The sequence below is a fragment of the Nicotiana tabacum genome, chromosome 15, assembly GCF_000715075.1.
Source record: "Nicotiana tabacum cultivar K326 chromosome 15, ASM71507v2, whole genome shotgun sequence".
Taxonomy (NCBI): Eukaryota; Viridiplantae; Streptophyta; class Magnoliopsida; order Solanales; family Solanaceae; genus Nicotiana; species Nicotiana tabacum.
This window is the reverse complement of record NC_134094.1, coordinates 24,335,480-24,353,416: the sequence shown is the minus strand read 5'-3', so window position 1 is coordinate 24,353,416 and position 17,937 is coordinate 24,335,480. Positions and strand designations below refer to the sequence as shown.

General features: G+C 36.2%; 2 protein-coding genes across 2 annotated transcripts; one reads left to right on the top strand and one right to left on the bottom strand.

The window, feature by feature from the left end:
* Positions 1-4,619: 4,619 nt before the first annotated feature.
* On the top strand, positions 4,620-5,317 carry LOC107770777 (agamous-like MADS-box protein AGL61). The gene is made up of 2 exons (XM_016590108.1): positions 4,620-4,659; positions 4,917-5,317. The coding sequence occupies exons 1-2, from the start codon at positions 4,620-4,622 to the stop codon at positions 5,315-5,317; spliced, it is 441 nt and encodes a 146-aa protein (XP_016445594.1).
* A 212-nt stretch (positions 5,318-5,529) lies between these two features.
* On the bottom strand, positions 5,530-9,821 carry LOC107770778 (uncharacterized). Its single transcript, XM_075231433.1, has 9 exons — positions 9,412-9,821; positions 8,491-8,974; positions 8,084-8,334; positions 7,909-7,972; positions 7,538-7,659; positions 6,922-7,261; positions 6,482-6,849; positions 6,104-6,199; positions 5,530-6,061 (listed from the first exon to the last, which is right to left on the bottom strand). The coding sequence occupies exons 1-9, from the start codon at positions 9,819-9,821 to the stop codon at positions 5,530-5,532; spliced, it is 2,667 nt and encodes an 888-aa protein (XP_075087534.1).
* Between the last annotated feature and the right edge of the window lie 8,116 nt (positions 9,822-17,937).

Here is a 17,937-nt window from a genome sequence, read left to right as displayed (position 1 = left end):
GGGTGTTTTAGGCGAGGAAAGGGAGTCTAAGGAGGCCAAAAGGTCTCAAAAATCTGGAGGGTTCAGTAGATTTTACTCTTCAGCTAGAACCCATTATAGCGGAGGCTCGAGCAGTCGATCAGCTCAGTCCGCACATCAGAATACTCGGAGTGCTCCAGTTTACAGTGCACCACCGACACGAGATTCTTACAGTGGTTATTCCAGTTATCCGACACAAACTCAGTACGAGCAGCCGCAACCTCAGAGGGGTTGTTATGAGTGTGATGATACTAGGCATATCATGAGAGATTGTCCCAGACTTGGGAGGGGTGTATTTAATCAGAACACTCCAGCTACAAGCTTTATTCCAGTTGGTACTCCACGTGCACAGTCAGCTAGACCTGGAGGACAGGCGGGTAGTGGGCTCCTAAGAGGTGGAGGCCCAACCCGTTGATTTAATCACTATGATTTGGCTGAGACCAATACACCAGATGGTGTCGTTACAAGTACGATCCTGATTTTTATTATAAAAGGATATTTTCCTTAATTTGATTCGGTTCTGAATATTGAGGTGAATCCTCTAATTATGCTCCACTTATGGGTGAGCTTCATAAATTTGTGACCCACTTATATGTGTATCCCTGTTGGGAGATTTAAAGATGTGAGTCTGTGTCTATCATTTTATTTTTGTGCACCATTGAGGGGTATAAGTCCAAAAGTAAAAATTTATTATTCAATACAATAGGTTTAATGTGTTTTAGAATAATTGATTCCAATATTTATGAATCATACGCCCTACCGGTGTGAAGTTCATTATATGTTGTGAAAATTATTTATGAAATATATTGAAAAGAAGAAAGAAAGGAAATTGAAAATTTCAATTGGCACTATGTGCAACAAAATTGTGATTCGGATTTGAGGACGAGATCCTAGCATTTTTACATGATGTGAAATATTTAAACTGGGTTGCAAGCCGCGGTGGAAGTTATGTCCCTTCCTTCGCACCTGCGCGCTCGCAGGTGAGCCAAATCCTCCGCGTCTGCGATCACTAGGCTGCCCTCATTAGTTCGCTTCTGTGGCTCGTGGCTCGCACCTGCGGCTGGCCAAGCGCATGTGCGATTGCACCAGAGGCTGAAAGCTTCATCTGTTGCTCATAAGTCCAAACTTGGTCCGTGCCTCATCCGATTAACACCCGAGGACCCCGGGGTCCCATCCGAACATACCAACAAGTTTGAAATCATAAAACGGACTCGCTCGAACTCTCGGAATGCATAAAACAATATCAAAACTAAGAATCATATCCCAAACCAAATTGATTCAACTTAGAAACTTCAAGTTCTTCAAGCTTACTCCGAATGTGCCGAAATATACTTAACCTACTCGGAATGACATCAAATTTTGTGTGCACGTCTTAAATCACCATACGGAACTATTCTCAGGCTCAGAATTTCAAACGGACCTCGATTAATCCAAAACCCACTCCAAACCAAATTTGAAGAACTTTAAACCTTCAAACATCCAATTTTCACTATTAAGCGCGGAAACACTGCCGGGTTGTCCAAAACCCGATTCGAGCATACGCCCAAGTCCAAAATCATCATACAAACCTATTGGAACTGTCAAATCCCGATTTCGAGGAAATTTACTCAAAACGTTGACCGAAGTCAAATTTACCTTTTTAAAGCCAAACTAAGAAACCAAGTGTTCCGTTTTCAACCTGAACCCTTTAAATTCCTGAACTAATCACCCTCGCAAGTCATAAAACAGTAAAAGCACATATGGAGAGTCTTATTTAGGGAAACAGGGTTGTAGAAGGCGAAACGATCGGTTGGGTCGTTACATAACGAAGGGACCTCTTAATTAAGATCGTAAAGTTTGTAAGAGCTGATAATTAATTATATATTTATATATCATAAAACAAGACATTAGAAACAATCTCGTAGAAGAAAAAATCACAGTGTTCCTGCATATATAATTATCATGCCGTGTGCTAGATTCTTATATGGCTGCAAGACGTGATTGATTTAATCTGTACATGAAATAATCATCTTTTTTTTAAGAATTAACTGTATATTACATTGTAAGCACATGTTATTATTGTTTTATTTTGCCTTGTACTTTGCTTTAAATCTAAGCCCTGATTATATTTTCCACGGAAACAAGGTCATTTTAGGTCTAATTTTCCTCCACGGCACTCCCCCCCAAACCCCCCTCCCCCAAACCCCCCCCCCCCCCAAAAAAAAAAAGGAAGAGTTCTAACTGTACGAGGGCTAACACACAACATATAACTTTCTATCTGATATGCTGAGGCTCATTTCTTCAAATTCAATGTTGTTTTAGTAGGAGTGTTGATCTTACATCACATCTTATTAAAATGACGTATAACTTTCTATGGTTCTAATAAGCACATTAGGAAAGAGATAGATAATTAAAAAGAAACTGATAAGATATTTAGATAAGCATAACCTACATGTTCTTTCCAACTTTCCTGCAAGTATGCATTTGCCATATTAATTGGTATTTTGAACAAATAGCAGTCAACTTTACTATTTTTTTTTTTGGTATATATAAATTATTTACTGATTATATATGATTTGACATATATTATACATGAAACACACACACATATTTTTGCCTACTATTTTTAATTTAAGTGATTGCGCGTGAGCGGCTATTTAGGCTAATTCTTCTTTATCAAATAAATTATTCCAGCATCAGTAAAAAATAATTTAAATCCAAACTTATATTCTATAAAGCCCTAGCAATCTGACTGATAACGAAGGTGTTTATAGGACTTATTATTATTATGACATGGATACATCAAGAAACCACAAATAGTATGATTCCAAAGGTTGTTAAGTTTTTTTTTTTAAAGTAGTACTTGCTAATTGATAAGAAAGTTTTTTTTTTTCTAATTGCAACACCCACATGGAACACTTGCTTTTGGTAAAAAAAGGAATATATGAAAATCTATTGGTTGTTTGCATACTATTTCGCAGGTTTAAATAACAAAATTTTAAGTTCTGTTACAGTTTGAATCATCTCAATTTATTTAATAATAATGGTGTCCGAATTACCTTACGCACGTGACTATTCCCATTTTTTGGATTGTTTTAGTATACTATTTCTTTAAGTGTGAATATTGACATGATTTTATATTTTTTTATCTGTATATGTTTAAAGCATCTAAATCTTATAAAGTCTAATAAGCTTTTCGTGATGGTGGGGAGTTGAATAAGTATCTAGGTCTTATATTAGCGTTAGTAGATACTTAAGAGACTAGAGCATATTTAGCAGAATGGGAAAAGAACAGAAATAACTTTATCCAATGAGTTTCAAACTATACGTCGTCATTGACTTTTGGGGATTTCTCCATTATCAGAGAAAGAAAAAAGAAAGAAATGTATAATACCTGCTTTCATGAAACAATATTTCTAATTATGCCAATTCTTAAGAGAAAATAACTTAATTATATATCCAAATATTGATGCTTGTATCGAATCACATCTATTTGTATGGTTAAATAATAAATTAAGTTAATTATATATATATATTAATTAACTATATTTACGTGATTAAACTGTATGTAAAAGATAACTGACATATAACCTTCACTGATTTGATGTAAATATTAAAACATATCCTAATCCTCCGCGACAGCTCGAATATTACCAAAAATAGGAAAATAACAAAAAAGAGAATATAAATAAAAGCAACGGTAAACGGAAGTAGGAGTATTGAAACATGTCCAAATCTTCCACGACAACTCGAATATTATCAAAAATTGAAATAATAAAAAAGAGAATATATATAAAAATATGCCATAATTTTCAGCGGCAACTCGAAAAATTACCAAAAATTAGAAATAGTAAAAAAAAAAGAGTAAAAATAAAAATAATGGTAAACTAAACTGGAATACTTATTCATTCATTTGCAAATTAAGGGATATTATTAAGAGAGTATCAAATACTAATAATCTTAGAATATCAAATCACTACTGGTCTGGGCTGGGCCTGAAAATTGACTTGACCGTCACAATATTGTAGAGGTAATTTTGAAATTCTTTTGAAAAATGGAGAGTACAGTCATCACTATAATTAAATATCTAAATTTACTTGCCTCATAACATGTGAACACTAAAGAAAATAAACTGGATTCATCTCTATGAACTACCAAAGCTGAAAAACCAAAGATGTTGGAAAAAATCTATAAATACTAGGCTTCTGCATTACAAAGTTCATATCATAGAGTAACTTTTAGTAATAAATACTCCCTCTGTTTCAATTTATGTGAACCTATTTCCTTTTTAGTCCGTGTCAAAAAGAATGACATCTTTCCTTATTTGGAAACAATTTACCTTTATGCAATGATTTATAGCCACACAAAATATATGTGCTTCATTCTACACCACAAGTTCAAAAGTCTTCTCTCTTTTCTTAAACTCTGTGCCCAGTCAAATGGGTTCACATAAATTAAAACAGAGGGAGTACAAGTTATATCATTATCATCCTGGAGAATGAGTACTAGGTTTATTAAGGATCGCAAAAGTGTTTTTCTTGCGAAGATAGAAAATCAGAATAATCGACAAGTGACCTCAATGCTGAAATGGTGTCTTCAAGAAAGCAAACGAGCTTGCTGCTATGAATGGTGCTGAAGATGGCATCATCATTTTTTCACCAGGTAACAAACCTTAAGTTTTTTTTGGTTATCTAGATATACATAATATATAACATCAACAAATATATGTAAATGTACATGCGGTTCATAATTAAACATGCAAATCCAAGAGTTTGAACATGATACTTAATCTCAAGTAAAATTAAAGCATCATATATAAAAATAATTCATGACACGGGAGACGTTATAACTGTAGATAAATTGATTTCTCTCCTCTTGCCATATTTTCTATTACTGATTTCTCTCCTCTAACCCTATAGGTAGCAAGCCTTACTCTTTTGGTCATCCAAATGTAAATGAAACCATTAACAAATATGTTGGGGAAGAAAATCCTCCATCACCATTATCATCAGGCATTGATGACAAGTATGTGCAGACGTTCCTAAAAGTCAATTCTAGAAAACTTAACGCACAACTCAATACTCTACAAGACCAGCTGGATTTTGCGTTAAACTTGAAAAATAAACTCAAGGAGATGAATAAGAATGTGGAGAGCCAACAAGAGTGGTCCAGGGGCCCTATAGAGAAGATGAACTACACAAAGGCTTCAATATTAAAAGAGGAGTTGGAAGATCTTCTCTTGAAGGTAAAGAACTATGGTATTGAACGTGGGTATGGTTACAAAATGAAAAGTGGAAGGCTGAATAAAAGCAACTACTAGTTTGTTACGATCAAACAATCGAAGCAATTTACAGAGAGAATAAATCAGAACATTAGTTCTGAGAGAAAGAGAAAAGGGGGAATTTTTATTGAACGTGATAAAGTGAGTTCTCTGATCTTTACACACCAGACTACTACAATATATATATATATATATATATATATATATATATATATATATATATATATATATATATATAAAGTAAATAGAGACTAGTATAAAAGAATGGCTACTACTAAAACAAGGTTACAACTATAAATATGACTAAGGGTCTTCCGAGTTGTCTTCATTATGGACCAGTGGGCCTGTGTCTTTAAGCTGGGCTGAAGTGGATATAGGAGAATATTGCGGATAGAAGAACGATTGTCACAAACCACTGGAACAGGGGTGAGGGAAGAAATGCCAAACTCACCCAGCAACATGACCATCCATACAATTTTAGCAACTAAATGTCTCAGAGCCCTGTACTCAGCCTCTGCTGAAGAGAGTGAAATAGTAGCCTGCTTCTTGGACTTCCAGAAAACAGGACACCCACCTAATAGTAATACAAAACCACTAACAAACTTTCTGGAAATAGAACAGCTGGCCCAATCAGAGTCACAGAAGCCAGTTAAGGAAAAGGAAGAGGAGTTGTTGAATAGCAAACCCAACTCAGGTGTATCCACTAAATATCTCAACACATGCAACCCAGCTTCAAAATGAGAAACTCTGGGTTGGGACATAAACTGACTAAGATGTTGAACACTGTAAGAAGTTTCAGGTCGAGTATGTTAAAGAAAATTTAACTTGCCAACTAATTTTCTATACAAAGAAGGGTCTGGAAGCAAGTCTCCAGAATCAGCATCCAACTTAGAATGTATGTCCAAAGGTGAAACAACAGAACTAACATGGGGGCAACAGAATTCAGAAAGTAAATACATATTAAACTTATGTTGAGTGACTACCAGACCTTGAGGATACTTAATAATTTGCAAACCTAAGAAATAGTGGGCTTCCCCCAAATCTTTGATCCGGAATTGAGCATCCAAAAAATGTTTTAAGGTAAAAATTTCAGCATGATCATCACCAGTCAACAAAATGTCATCCACATAAACAGCTACAATAGTAAGGGAGCAACCAACCAATTTAGTAAACAAGGAATAACCATTTTTGTTAGGAATTTACCCCTTTGACTGAAGAGCTGAGGAGAGCTTTGCATACCACTGCCTTGAAACTTGTCTAAGGCCATACAAAGATTTGTTAAGTTTACAAACTAGAGGAATAAAAGGATCAGGGGAAACAACCTGTAGGCCAAGAGGTATCTTCATATACACCTCTTCATCTAAATCGCCATGTAAAAAGGAATTATTCACATCCAATTGAAAAATAGTCCAATATTTCTTAATAACAATACTAAGCAAGCATCTAATAGTGGTAAGTTTGACAACAGGAGAAAATATTTCAGTAAAATCAATCCCCTCTTGTTGAGTATCCTCCTTAATGACAAACCTAGCTTTGTATCTTTCTATACTACCATCTGCCTTTTGTTTAACCTTATAAACTCATTTAGAAGAAATAGCGTTCTTACAAGAAAGTAAAGGAACTATTGCCCAAGTATTATTTGCCTCTAAGGCTTGAAATTCAGCCAACATAGTAGCCTGCCAAGCAGGGTTAGACACAGCCTGATGGTAGAATTGTGGTTCAAACAAGCAAGCATCAGAAGTAGAATTAGATTCCTTAGAAATAGACACACTTGTGCAAACATAATCTTTTAGGTGTGGAGGAGGGTTATGTGGCCTGGATGACCTCTTTAGAGAAACAGAAGAATCACCAGAAGAGGAAGTAGAAGAAGGAGAGATATTAGGAGAAACAAGATAATCAGCAGGATTAGACATACAAGAAGGAAAGAAAACAGGGGGAGAAGAAGCAGAATAAGGAAAGACAGACTCTTGGAATGTAACATCTCTGGAAAAAAAATACATTATGCTTGGTCAAATTGAGCAACTTATATGCTTTCTTAGTCATAATATATCCAAGAAATACACAACTAATAGTTCTTGATTGAAACTTGTCCCTATAAGGCTTAGGAACAATAGCAAAACATAAACAACTAAAAACTTTAAGGTGAGAATAAGAGGGAGGCTGATCATACAACAGTTCATAAGGTATTTTATGATGGAGCAAGGGTGATGGAAACCTATTAATAAGGTAAGTATCAGTGAGAAGACACTCCCCCAGTACTTTAGAGGCAACTTAGATTGAAACAGTAGAGATCTAGCAGTTTCTAACATGTGTTTGTGCTTCCTTTCCACAACTCTCTTTTGTCGTGGAGTGTGTGGAAAAGAAGTCTGATGTATAATACCCTAGGAGGAGAAAAATGAAACAGCTTCAGCACTAGACCCTAACTCAAATGCATTGTCATACCTAAGTGTCTTAACAGAAAAACTGAATTGATTTTGAACTAAAAATATGAAAGATTTCAAAAGGGTGAAGGCATTTGACTTAGTAGAAAGAAAATGAGTCCAAGTGCCCCTTGAAAAATCATCTACAATGGTAAGAAAATATCTAAAACCATTATAGGTTTGAGTATGATAAGGGCCCCATAAATCTACATGAACAAGTTGAAAAGGACCGGTGATTTTAATAAAACTATTAGGGAAAGAAAGCCTTTGCTGCCTAGCCATAGGACAAATATTACAAATAAAAGACTGTTTCTTGGATAACTTATCTTTAATATGAGAAATTAATTTTATTTTATTAAAAGGCATATGACCAAGTCTGGGATACCAAAACATATCAAAATCAAAGGCAGAAGGAACAGGATGTACACCAGTAGTGACTGTTTTATTTGCTTCAGTGGTATTTATAGTGTTTGTGGAAATTGAATCAGATAGACAAGAAACAAAATTAGCAAAAACAGTGGAAACAACATCACCAACTGAAGTAGTATAAATGGAAGGTAGGAAAGAATCTGCCTGGAAGAGGTAGAGTCCATTGGAGATTTTACCAAGAACCAGAGGCCTCTTCAGAGAAGGGCCCTGTAAAACACAATCATAAGATGAAAAAAGAGCTTTACAAGCCAGTTATAAAAGAAGTTGATGCAAGGAAATCACGTTATATTGAAATGAAGGTACAAACAAGACATTATGCAGAATTATATGAGCAGATAGAGGTAAGGACCTTGAACAAGTCACCTTAACTCTATAACCATTTGGCAGGATCACTAAGTAAGGAATTACTAGAGGTTTTAGATTGATTAAGAGAGATTTGTTAGGTGTCATATGATTTGTTGCACCAGAATCTATTATCCAAGGATCACCTTCTAATCTAGACACATTGCAAGTAAAAACATAACAGTTTCTAACATCAAGACAGTGCACCAAACCTGCAAAGTTGGCAGATCCAGAAATGGCAGTGTCTTGTGGTGAGACCTTGGTCTGGTAGAACAGGTTCAACAAATGTTCATATTGCTCCTTTGTAAAACCATAGTTATTTTTGGTAGACTGCTCAGAATGATTATTAGGAATAGAAGTATCAAAAGTAACTACACTCTGAGAATCTGCTACATGAGCATAGGTTGTAGTCTTCTTGAATTTGTTTGGCTGAGAATTGTTAGGAGGACCACTATTAGGATAACCATGTAGTTTATAGTATTTTTCTATGGTGTGGCCTGGTTTTCTGCAATACTTGCATATCTAATTGGGCCTCTTAGATTCAAAAACAACCTTCTGTTGAAAGGGCCTCTGCATTCCAGCAGTAACAGGCAGGACCAGGATATGATTTTTGAACATTTGTTGAGAAGAAGGCAGTCTCAGGATATGTTGAAGATTGAGCCTCACACTAACTTTCATCATTGAGCAACATAGAATATGCAGTGTCAATGTCTGGAAGAGGCTTCATTGCTAGAATATTCCTTCTAATGATGGTGTAAGTATCATTTAACCCCATTAAAAATTGGTGCAACTTCTAATCTTCTTCCAATTTATGAATTGCTTCTTTACACCCACACACACAATTAGGATAGGTGATGGAGTAGGCTAATTCATCCCACAACTTTTTGATTCTAGAGAAATTGGCAGCAATGTTTGAGTTTCCTTGAGAAATTGAAGACAGACTTGCGAATTTGATAAACTTTGGATCCATTAGGTTGAACATAATGTTTTTCTATATTCTTCCACAGCTTAGCAGCTGACTCAGTGTACATTACACTCTCTCGAATTTGAGCTTCTAAACTATTCAAAATCCATGCAATCGCCATGTCATTGCATCGACACCAAGCCTCAAACAGTGGTGAAGTGGAATTAGGTTTGCTAATCGTTTCATTTATTATTCCTAGCTTATTTTTACATGACAACACAATCAACATTCCTCGATGCCAACTACCATAACCCATTCCATTGAATCTATCAACAACAATAACAGTTCCAGGATTATCAGTTGGATAGAGGTATAGTTGATGAGAAGGTTCGACAGTATTTGCATTAGAGCCAGTCGTAACAGAGGTAGAAGAATCAGTATTCAACATGTTGAAATTAGGGTTTATAGAAAAATTAGGGCACACAGTAGTGAAATGCAAAATTGAAAGAGAATACCAATCTTCTTCAGCAACTTGAAGAAGCAAAAGTCTTCATTATGGGCCAGTAGGCCTGTGTCTTTAAGCTGGGCTGAAGTGGATGTAGGAGAATATTGTGGTCCAACATAGTTTTCTTTTATAATCGTTCTTGTTATTTATTTTTAAAGGTGAACTTTGGAGCAACCATAAAAGTTGTCGCCGTGTGACTAGGATGTCACAGGTTTAAAGCACAAAAATAATATGTTGGTTCTACAAAAGACCCAATATGGTTTGTCTCTTCCTCTGGTCGTATTCCTGCACATAACGGGAGTTTAGTACAAGAAATGTTCTAGTTAATCATTTTTCGTTTTTTTTGGTTGTGGGTATTATGTGATGTTTTGATGATATCTGCTATGTATGTTCAATCAATGAAAACTTTATGTTTTATAAGTGTGATCTTTCTATCGTTTAATAGGACATCCCGATCTAATTATAAGATGAAATAATTAAACATTGATTCAATTGAGCTTAAATATTCGTAATAATGAAAAATTGATAAGCAAAGATGTGCGTGTTTCAGCAAATCCAATATTACACAATTGTGACGTTTGAGATTCGAGTTGTTGTATTTGTCCAGTATGTTTTAATTTTTAAAGAATCCTTGAACCTTGTGTCGAAAGATATATATATATATATATATATATATATATATATATATATATATATATATATATAACGTAACTAATATTTTAAATGATTTGTTTACATGATAATCTACATTCAAGAAAAAGGACTCCATCATTATCGGAGCCTAAGATACTAATTTGGTTGGTATTCACTTCAAGAATTAAGTGTTTTTTTTTTTAACTAAATCGAAGCCATTTATTTTTGACAGAAGCTAAAAGAGTGTTATTATATTACAAAGATTTAAGTGATTTACTAAGTGTAAATCTCAAAATAACAAAAATCTTGATTAAAATCGTAATTTTTTTGGAAGAATTGTGTGCATGTCATCAATCCAATGTTACGTGTTTATGAGATTTGAGTTGTAATCTAATGAGTGTAATTGCGTTTTGCATAACTCAACGGCGGTTTTGAATTTTCAAGGAATATTTTCCTCTTCTATCTTCAATTCTTACTATTCAAATTCTTAGATTTTTTTTTTGAAAGAGAATAAAAGAAAAGAGAGAAGAAAATGTTATGTGATTATGATTTCAAATGAACTTTTTACACTAATAAGTTCTACTTTCAAGAGGAAGGATTTGATAACAAACGAAACCTAAAGATATTAATTTGATTGAGATTCCCTTCATGATTTAAGGGGCCAGTTTCCGATATAATCTACAATACAGCCCACTTAAATTATTGACGTGCAAAAAAATAAATTTATTATAAGAAAAAAGAAATTCTTTATTTGATCCAATTCCTATCCCATTTGATCGTTTTGCTCAGTTACTCAAATTTCATTAGTTATATCTTTAGAAAAACTAGTCTTACGGTACGCGCGTGTATCTTATCTAAGTAAATTATTTAAAAAAAATAACTAAATCATCACGCCAAGTAAACTAAATAGTCCAAAAATATTTTATTTTGGTGTGTGTGGGGGGTTGATAATTCCTATATATTTTTTATTTTTTAAATATTAAACTTTAAATATTAGCTAGCATTAAAATGTCTTTTCATGAAAAACTAAAATATTTAAATTAATTATAAATACAATTTTGTTTGAAATGGAGTATATTTTCAAAGCATAAAAAGTTGATCAATATTTTTATAGGGATTTGTGCTTTAAAATAGTATAGCTTAGATAGATATAAGAAATTGATAAATATAGAAAGTTGTTTGTTGATTAATTTATTTTTAAAAATATCTAATTGAATTGTTGATCACACCCAAATCTAGTCCTAAAAAGGATAAGCAGTCGCTGCAAATATTACCTGGCTTATAAGTCCAGGGTCGAATCCCACAGAGAATAAAGGCCTAGCTATAGCTATTTAATATCACTAAGAAAGCAAGTTCAAACAATTTTCGAGTGATAAAGATTAAAATTTTTGCTTTAAACTGCTTAACAAAAAAATACTAAAGTAATAAGATTACCAACTAAAGAGAAATATGTGAATTGAAGAGAAAAAAAGCCTAGGATTACGATTTTCTCAATTATGAGGATAAATTTTTAACGTGTTCAATATAATCACACCGATTTATTCTTCATTTATTGTCACGACCCGAAATTCCCACCTTCGGGACCGTGATGACGCCTAACATTTTACTTGCTAGGCAAGCCAACGTTAGAATAATCTTAACCATTTTTAAACGAATCAAATTAAACGGAATTCAATTACTGAAATAAAGTGTAAAAGACCGTAACTACCGAATCATCAAAATACATCCTCGAATCTGGTGTCACAAGTGCACGAGCTACTAGAATAATACAAAAAAAGGTCTCAATCAAATTCAAACTGTTTGAAAGATAATACACAGCTAAGATAAGATAGAAGGGGACTTCAAAATTGCGGACACTGTGCAGTTATACCTCAACTCTCCTCTGGATAGCTGAATCCGAGTAAGTCTATGGTACGCCGCTGGGACCAGCTCCAAAATCTGCACAAGAAGTGCAGAGTGTAGTATGAGTACAACTGACCCTCTGTACTCCGTAAGTGTCGAGCCTAACCTCGACAAAGTAGTGACGAGGCTATGACAAGACACGTACGTAAACAACCTGTACAAACATATACAAATACGAAGCAACAATAACACAATAATTAATAATTATAAATTTGAGAGGGAACATGCGAAGGGGGATGATATAATAATTTCAGTAGGAGAAGTGTCACGTAGCAGCGAATTAATTCATCAATAATAAAATGCGCAGCTGATAATATGAGAATGGCACGGCACCACCCTTGGTGCTTTTACTCTCATTCTTCCCATAAATTGATAAATAAATAATAATAATTGGCACGGCATCACCCTTCGTATTTTAACTCTCTTCTGGCACGACATCACCCTTCGTGCTTTAACTCTCTTTGAAAATGGCACGGCATCACCCTTCGTGCTTTTACACTCTTTCTCACCATGGCAAGGATAATATAAATAATATAAATGGCACGGCATCACCCTTCGTGCTTTTACACTCTTCCTTACCATAAAAATAATAATATAAATTCGGAAGAATATTTAAATACGGGGATATATATACTTATCAATCAATTCAATACCAGAATACCGACCTCACCTTCCAAAATATTCAACAATAATTAAACTAACAATAGTCTCATGAAAAATGATCAAATAAACAATAATAATCTTAAGCAGGAATATCTTAATTAAATAGTTAATTATTCACAATAAAAAAATTTCACCCGTATGCTTTGACTCAACCACAACGCATAAGTATTTGTCACCTCACATATACGTTGTACCCGTACATTAAATCACATAGCAAATAGACAAATAAGTCCTACTTTCTCAAGTCAAGGTTAACCACGACGCTTACCTTGATTTGCAACCAACTCAAGATTTCAATACACATTTGCCTCGCGAATTAGTGTCCGAAAGCTTCAAATCTAATCACAAATAATTCAATATACTCAACACGATTCGTAGGAATTAATTCCACATGAAATTTCTAATTTTCTCAATTAAATTCCGAATTTCATCTCAAAAACCAATAGTGGGACCCACTCTCGAATCTCGAAAAAACTTACGAAATCCGAACACCCGTTCCGAGAAGAGTCCAACCATACAAAAATTATTAAATTCCGATGTCAAATGGACCTTCAAATACTAAATTTTCGTTTTTGGAAAGTTGTATAAAAATTCTAATTTCTTCCATCTAAATCTGAAATAAACGATGAATATAAAAATGGATTTATGAAATATAATCACTTTCGGGTATAGAACACTTACCCAAGTCAAAATCGTGAAAAACTATTTTGGAATCGCCCAAATCCGAGACTCGAAACTCAAAAATGAGTAAAAATGGCTAAATCCCGATTTTATGGGTTCTGCCCAGGCTTTTTTGCATCTACGGGCACAAGTGCCGCATCTGCGAGCTCGCATTTGCGAGAATAATCTCACATCTGTGAAATGGCTTGCCAGGTTGGTGTCCGCATCTGCAGAAATTGGGCCGCATTTTCGGCTGCGTAGAAGCGCATGAAGGAGCCGCAGAAGCGGTACCTTCCGCATTTGCGATCGTCAAGCCGCAGAAGCGGTGGTCGCATCTGCGACCATTTTCTCACAGAAGCGAGTAGGCTTCCTAGGCTCCAAATTCGCAGGAGCGACGAGATTCACCGCAGAAGCAGGGCCGCACTTGCGCTCCTAAAGTCGTAGGTGCGAAATACCAGAACCAGACCTGTAAAATTTTACAAAAATGATCTGAAACACGTCTGAAACTCTCCCGAGCCCCTCAGGACCTTGTCCAAATATTCTAATAAATACTATAACATAATATGAACTTACTCGGGGTCTCATATCACGTCAAACAATGCTAAAATTACAATTCACACCTCGATTCGGACTTATGAGTTTCAAACTTTTAAATTTACAAAACTCGTGCCGAAACGTATTAAACGAATCCAGAATGAATTCAAATTTGGCACACAAGTCATAAATGATATAACAGAACTATTATAATTTTCAGAATCGAAATCCGAACCCGATATCAATAAAAATCAATTTGTGGTCATACTTTGAAATCTTTAAGCCTTTAAGCTTCTAGTTTTCGTCAAATGGCGATAATTCAATCTAGAGACTTCCGAATTAAATTCCGTGCATACGCCCAAGTGTCAAATCACGATATGAACCTACCGGAGCTGTCAAAATACGGATCCGGGTCCATTTCCTCAAAACGTTGATCGAAGTCAACTTAAATGAGTTTTGAAGTACTATTTCACATTTAATCAATTATTTTCACATAAAAACTTTCCGAAAAAATTTACGGATTACGTACGCAAGTCGAGAAATGCTGAAAGGTGCTATTCGAGGTCTCAGAACACAGAAATGAATGTTAAATTTAAAGATGAACTTTCGGGTCATCATATTCTCCACCTCTAAAACAAACGTTCGTTCTCGAATGGAATTAGAAAATTACCTGAGCTGGTGAAAAGGTGTGGATATCTACTCCTTATGTCTGACTCGGACTCCCAGGTAGCTGCCTCAATCGACTGACCTCTCCATTGCACCCGAACTGAAGGATAACTCTTAGACCTCAATTGTCGGACCTGTCAGGCTCTAATAGCTATCGGCTCCTCCTCATAAGTCAAATCCTTGTCCAACTAGACTGAGCTGAAATCTAACACATGGGACAGATCACCAAGATGTTTTCGGAGCATAGACACATGGAACACCGGATGAACTGTTGATAAACTAGGTGGTAATGCAAGCATGTAGGCTACTTCACCTACCCTTTCAAGAATTTCAAAGGGTCCGATATACCTAAGGCTCAACTTGCCCTTATTTCCGAACCTTATTACACCCTTCATAGGTAAAACCCGAAGTAATACTCTTTCTCCAACCATGAATGCAACATCACGAACTTTACGGTCAGCATAACTCTTTTTCCTAGACTGAGCTATGCGAAGTCGATCTTGATTAACCTTGACCTTATCCAAGGAATCTTGTACCAATTCGGTACCCAACAATCGAGCCTCTCCCGGTTCAAACCAGCCAACGGGAGAGCGACATCGCCTCCTGTATAATGCTTCATATGGAGCCTTCTTAATGCTCGACTGGTAGCTATTATTATAGGCAAACTTTACAAGTGGCAAAAACTGATCCCAAAAACCTCCAAAGTCTATAACACAAGCGCGAAGCATATCTTCCAATACCTGAATAATACGCTCGGACTGTTCGTTTGACTGTGGATGAAATATTGTACTCAACTCAACCCGCGTGCCTAACTCATATTGTACAGCCTTCCAGAAGAGCGAGGTAAACTGCATACCTCGATCAGAAATGATAAACACGGGCATATCGTGAAGGCGTACAATCTCGCAGATGTAAATCTCCGCTAACCGCTCTGAAGAATAGGTAACTTCTATTGCAATGAAATGTGCTGACTTGTTCAACCTGTCCACAATGACCCATACTACATCGAACTTCCTCTGAGTCCGTGGAAGACGAATAACAAAATCCATAGTGATACGCTCCCACTTCCACTCAGGAATTTCTAACTTCTGAAGCAAACCACTAGGTCTCTGATGCTCGTACTTGACTTGCTGACAATTTAGACACCGAACTACATATGGCACTATATCCTTCTTCATTCTCCTCCACCAATAATGTTGTCGCAAATCTTGATACATTTTGGCGGCACCTGGATGAATGGAATACCGGGAACTATGGGCCTCTTCCGGAATTAATTCACGAAGCTCATCCACATTAGGCACACAAATATGACCCTGCATCCGCAGAACTCCATCATCCCCTACAGAAACCCATTTGGCACCACTGTGCCGTACCATGTCCTTAAGGATAAGCAAATGAGGATCGTCATACTGTCGATCTCTGATACGCTCATATAAAGAAGACCAAGCAACTGTGCAAACTAGAACCCGACTGGGCTCTGAAATATCTAACCTCACGAACTGATTGGCCAAAGTTTGAACATATGGATCTAACGGCCTCTCACTAACCGGAATATACGCAAGGCTGCCCATACTCACCGCCTTTCTACTCAAAGCATCGGCCACCACATTAGTCTTTTCGGGGTAATACAAAATGGTAATATCATAGTCTTTCAACAGCTCCAACCATCTTCGCTACCTCAAATTGAGATCTTTTTGTTTGAACAGATATTATAGGCTACGATGATCAGTAAATACCTCACACGAGACACCGTAAAGGTAATGCCTCCAAATTGTCAGCGCATAAACAATGGCTGCCAATTCTAAGTCATGTACAGGGTAATTCTTTTCATGAACCTTCAACTGTTGTGACAAATATGCAATCACTCTACCATCTTGCATTAATACTGCACCAAGCCCAATGCGAGATGTATTACAATACACCGTATAAGATCCTAAACTTGTGGGCAATACCAACACTGGCGTCGTAGTCAAAGCGGTCTTGAGCTTTTGAAAGCTCAACTCACACTCGTCTGACCATCTGAATGGGGCACCCTTCTGGGTCAATTTGGTCAATGGAGATGCTATAGATGAAAACCCCTCCACAAACCGGCGATAATAACCTGCCAAACCCAGGAAACTCCGGATCTCTAAAGCTGAAGTAGGTCTAGTCCTATTCTGAACGGCCTCAATCTTCTTAGGATGCACTCTTATGCCTTCTCCCGATACAACGTTCCCCAAGAAGGCAACTGAGTCTAACCAAAATTCACATTTTGAAAATTTGGCATATAACTGATTATTTTTCAAAGTCTGAAGCACACTCCGATGATGCTACTCATGCTCCTCTCAACTGCTGGAGTAAATCAAGATATCATCAATGAATACATCCACAAAAGAATACAAATAGGGCTTGAATACCCGGTTCATCAAATCTATAAATGCTGCTGGGGCATTTGTCAGCCCAAATGACATCACTAGGAATTCGTAATGCCCATACCGAGTCCGAAAAGCCGTCTTAGGGATATCGGATGCCCTAATCTTCAACTAATGGTAACTAGACCTCAAATTAATCTTTGAAAACACCTTGGCACCCTGAAGCTGATCGAATAAGTCATCAATTCTTGGCAGCGGATACTTGTTCTTGATAGTAGCCTTGTTCAACTGCCGATAATCTATACACATCCGCATTAAACCATATTTCTTCTTTACAAATAACACTGGTGCACCCCAAGGTGAGACACTAGGGCTAATGAATCCCTGATCAAGCAAGTCTTGTAATTGCTCCTTCAATTCCTTTAGCTCCGGCGGGGCTATACGGTATGGTGGAATAGAAATGGGTTGGGTGCCCGAAGCCAAATCAATACAGAAGTCAATATCTTTGTCGGGTGGCATCCCCGGCAAATCTGCAGGAAATACATCTGGAAATTCATGGACAACTGGGACTGAATCCATAGAAGGAACATCCGTACTAGAATCGCGAATATGAGCCAAATAAGCTAGACAGCCCTTCTCGACCATACGTC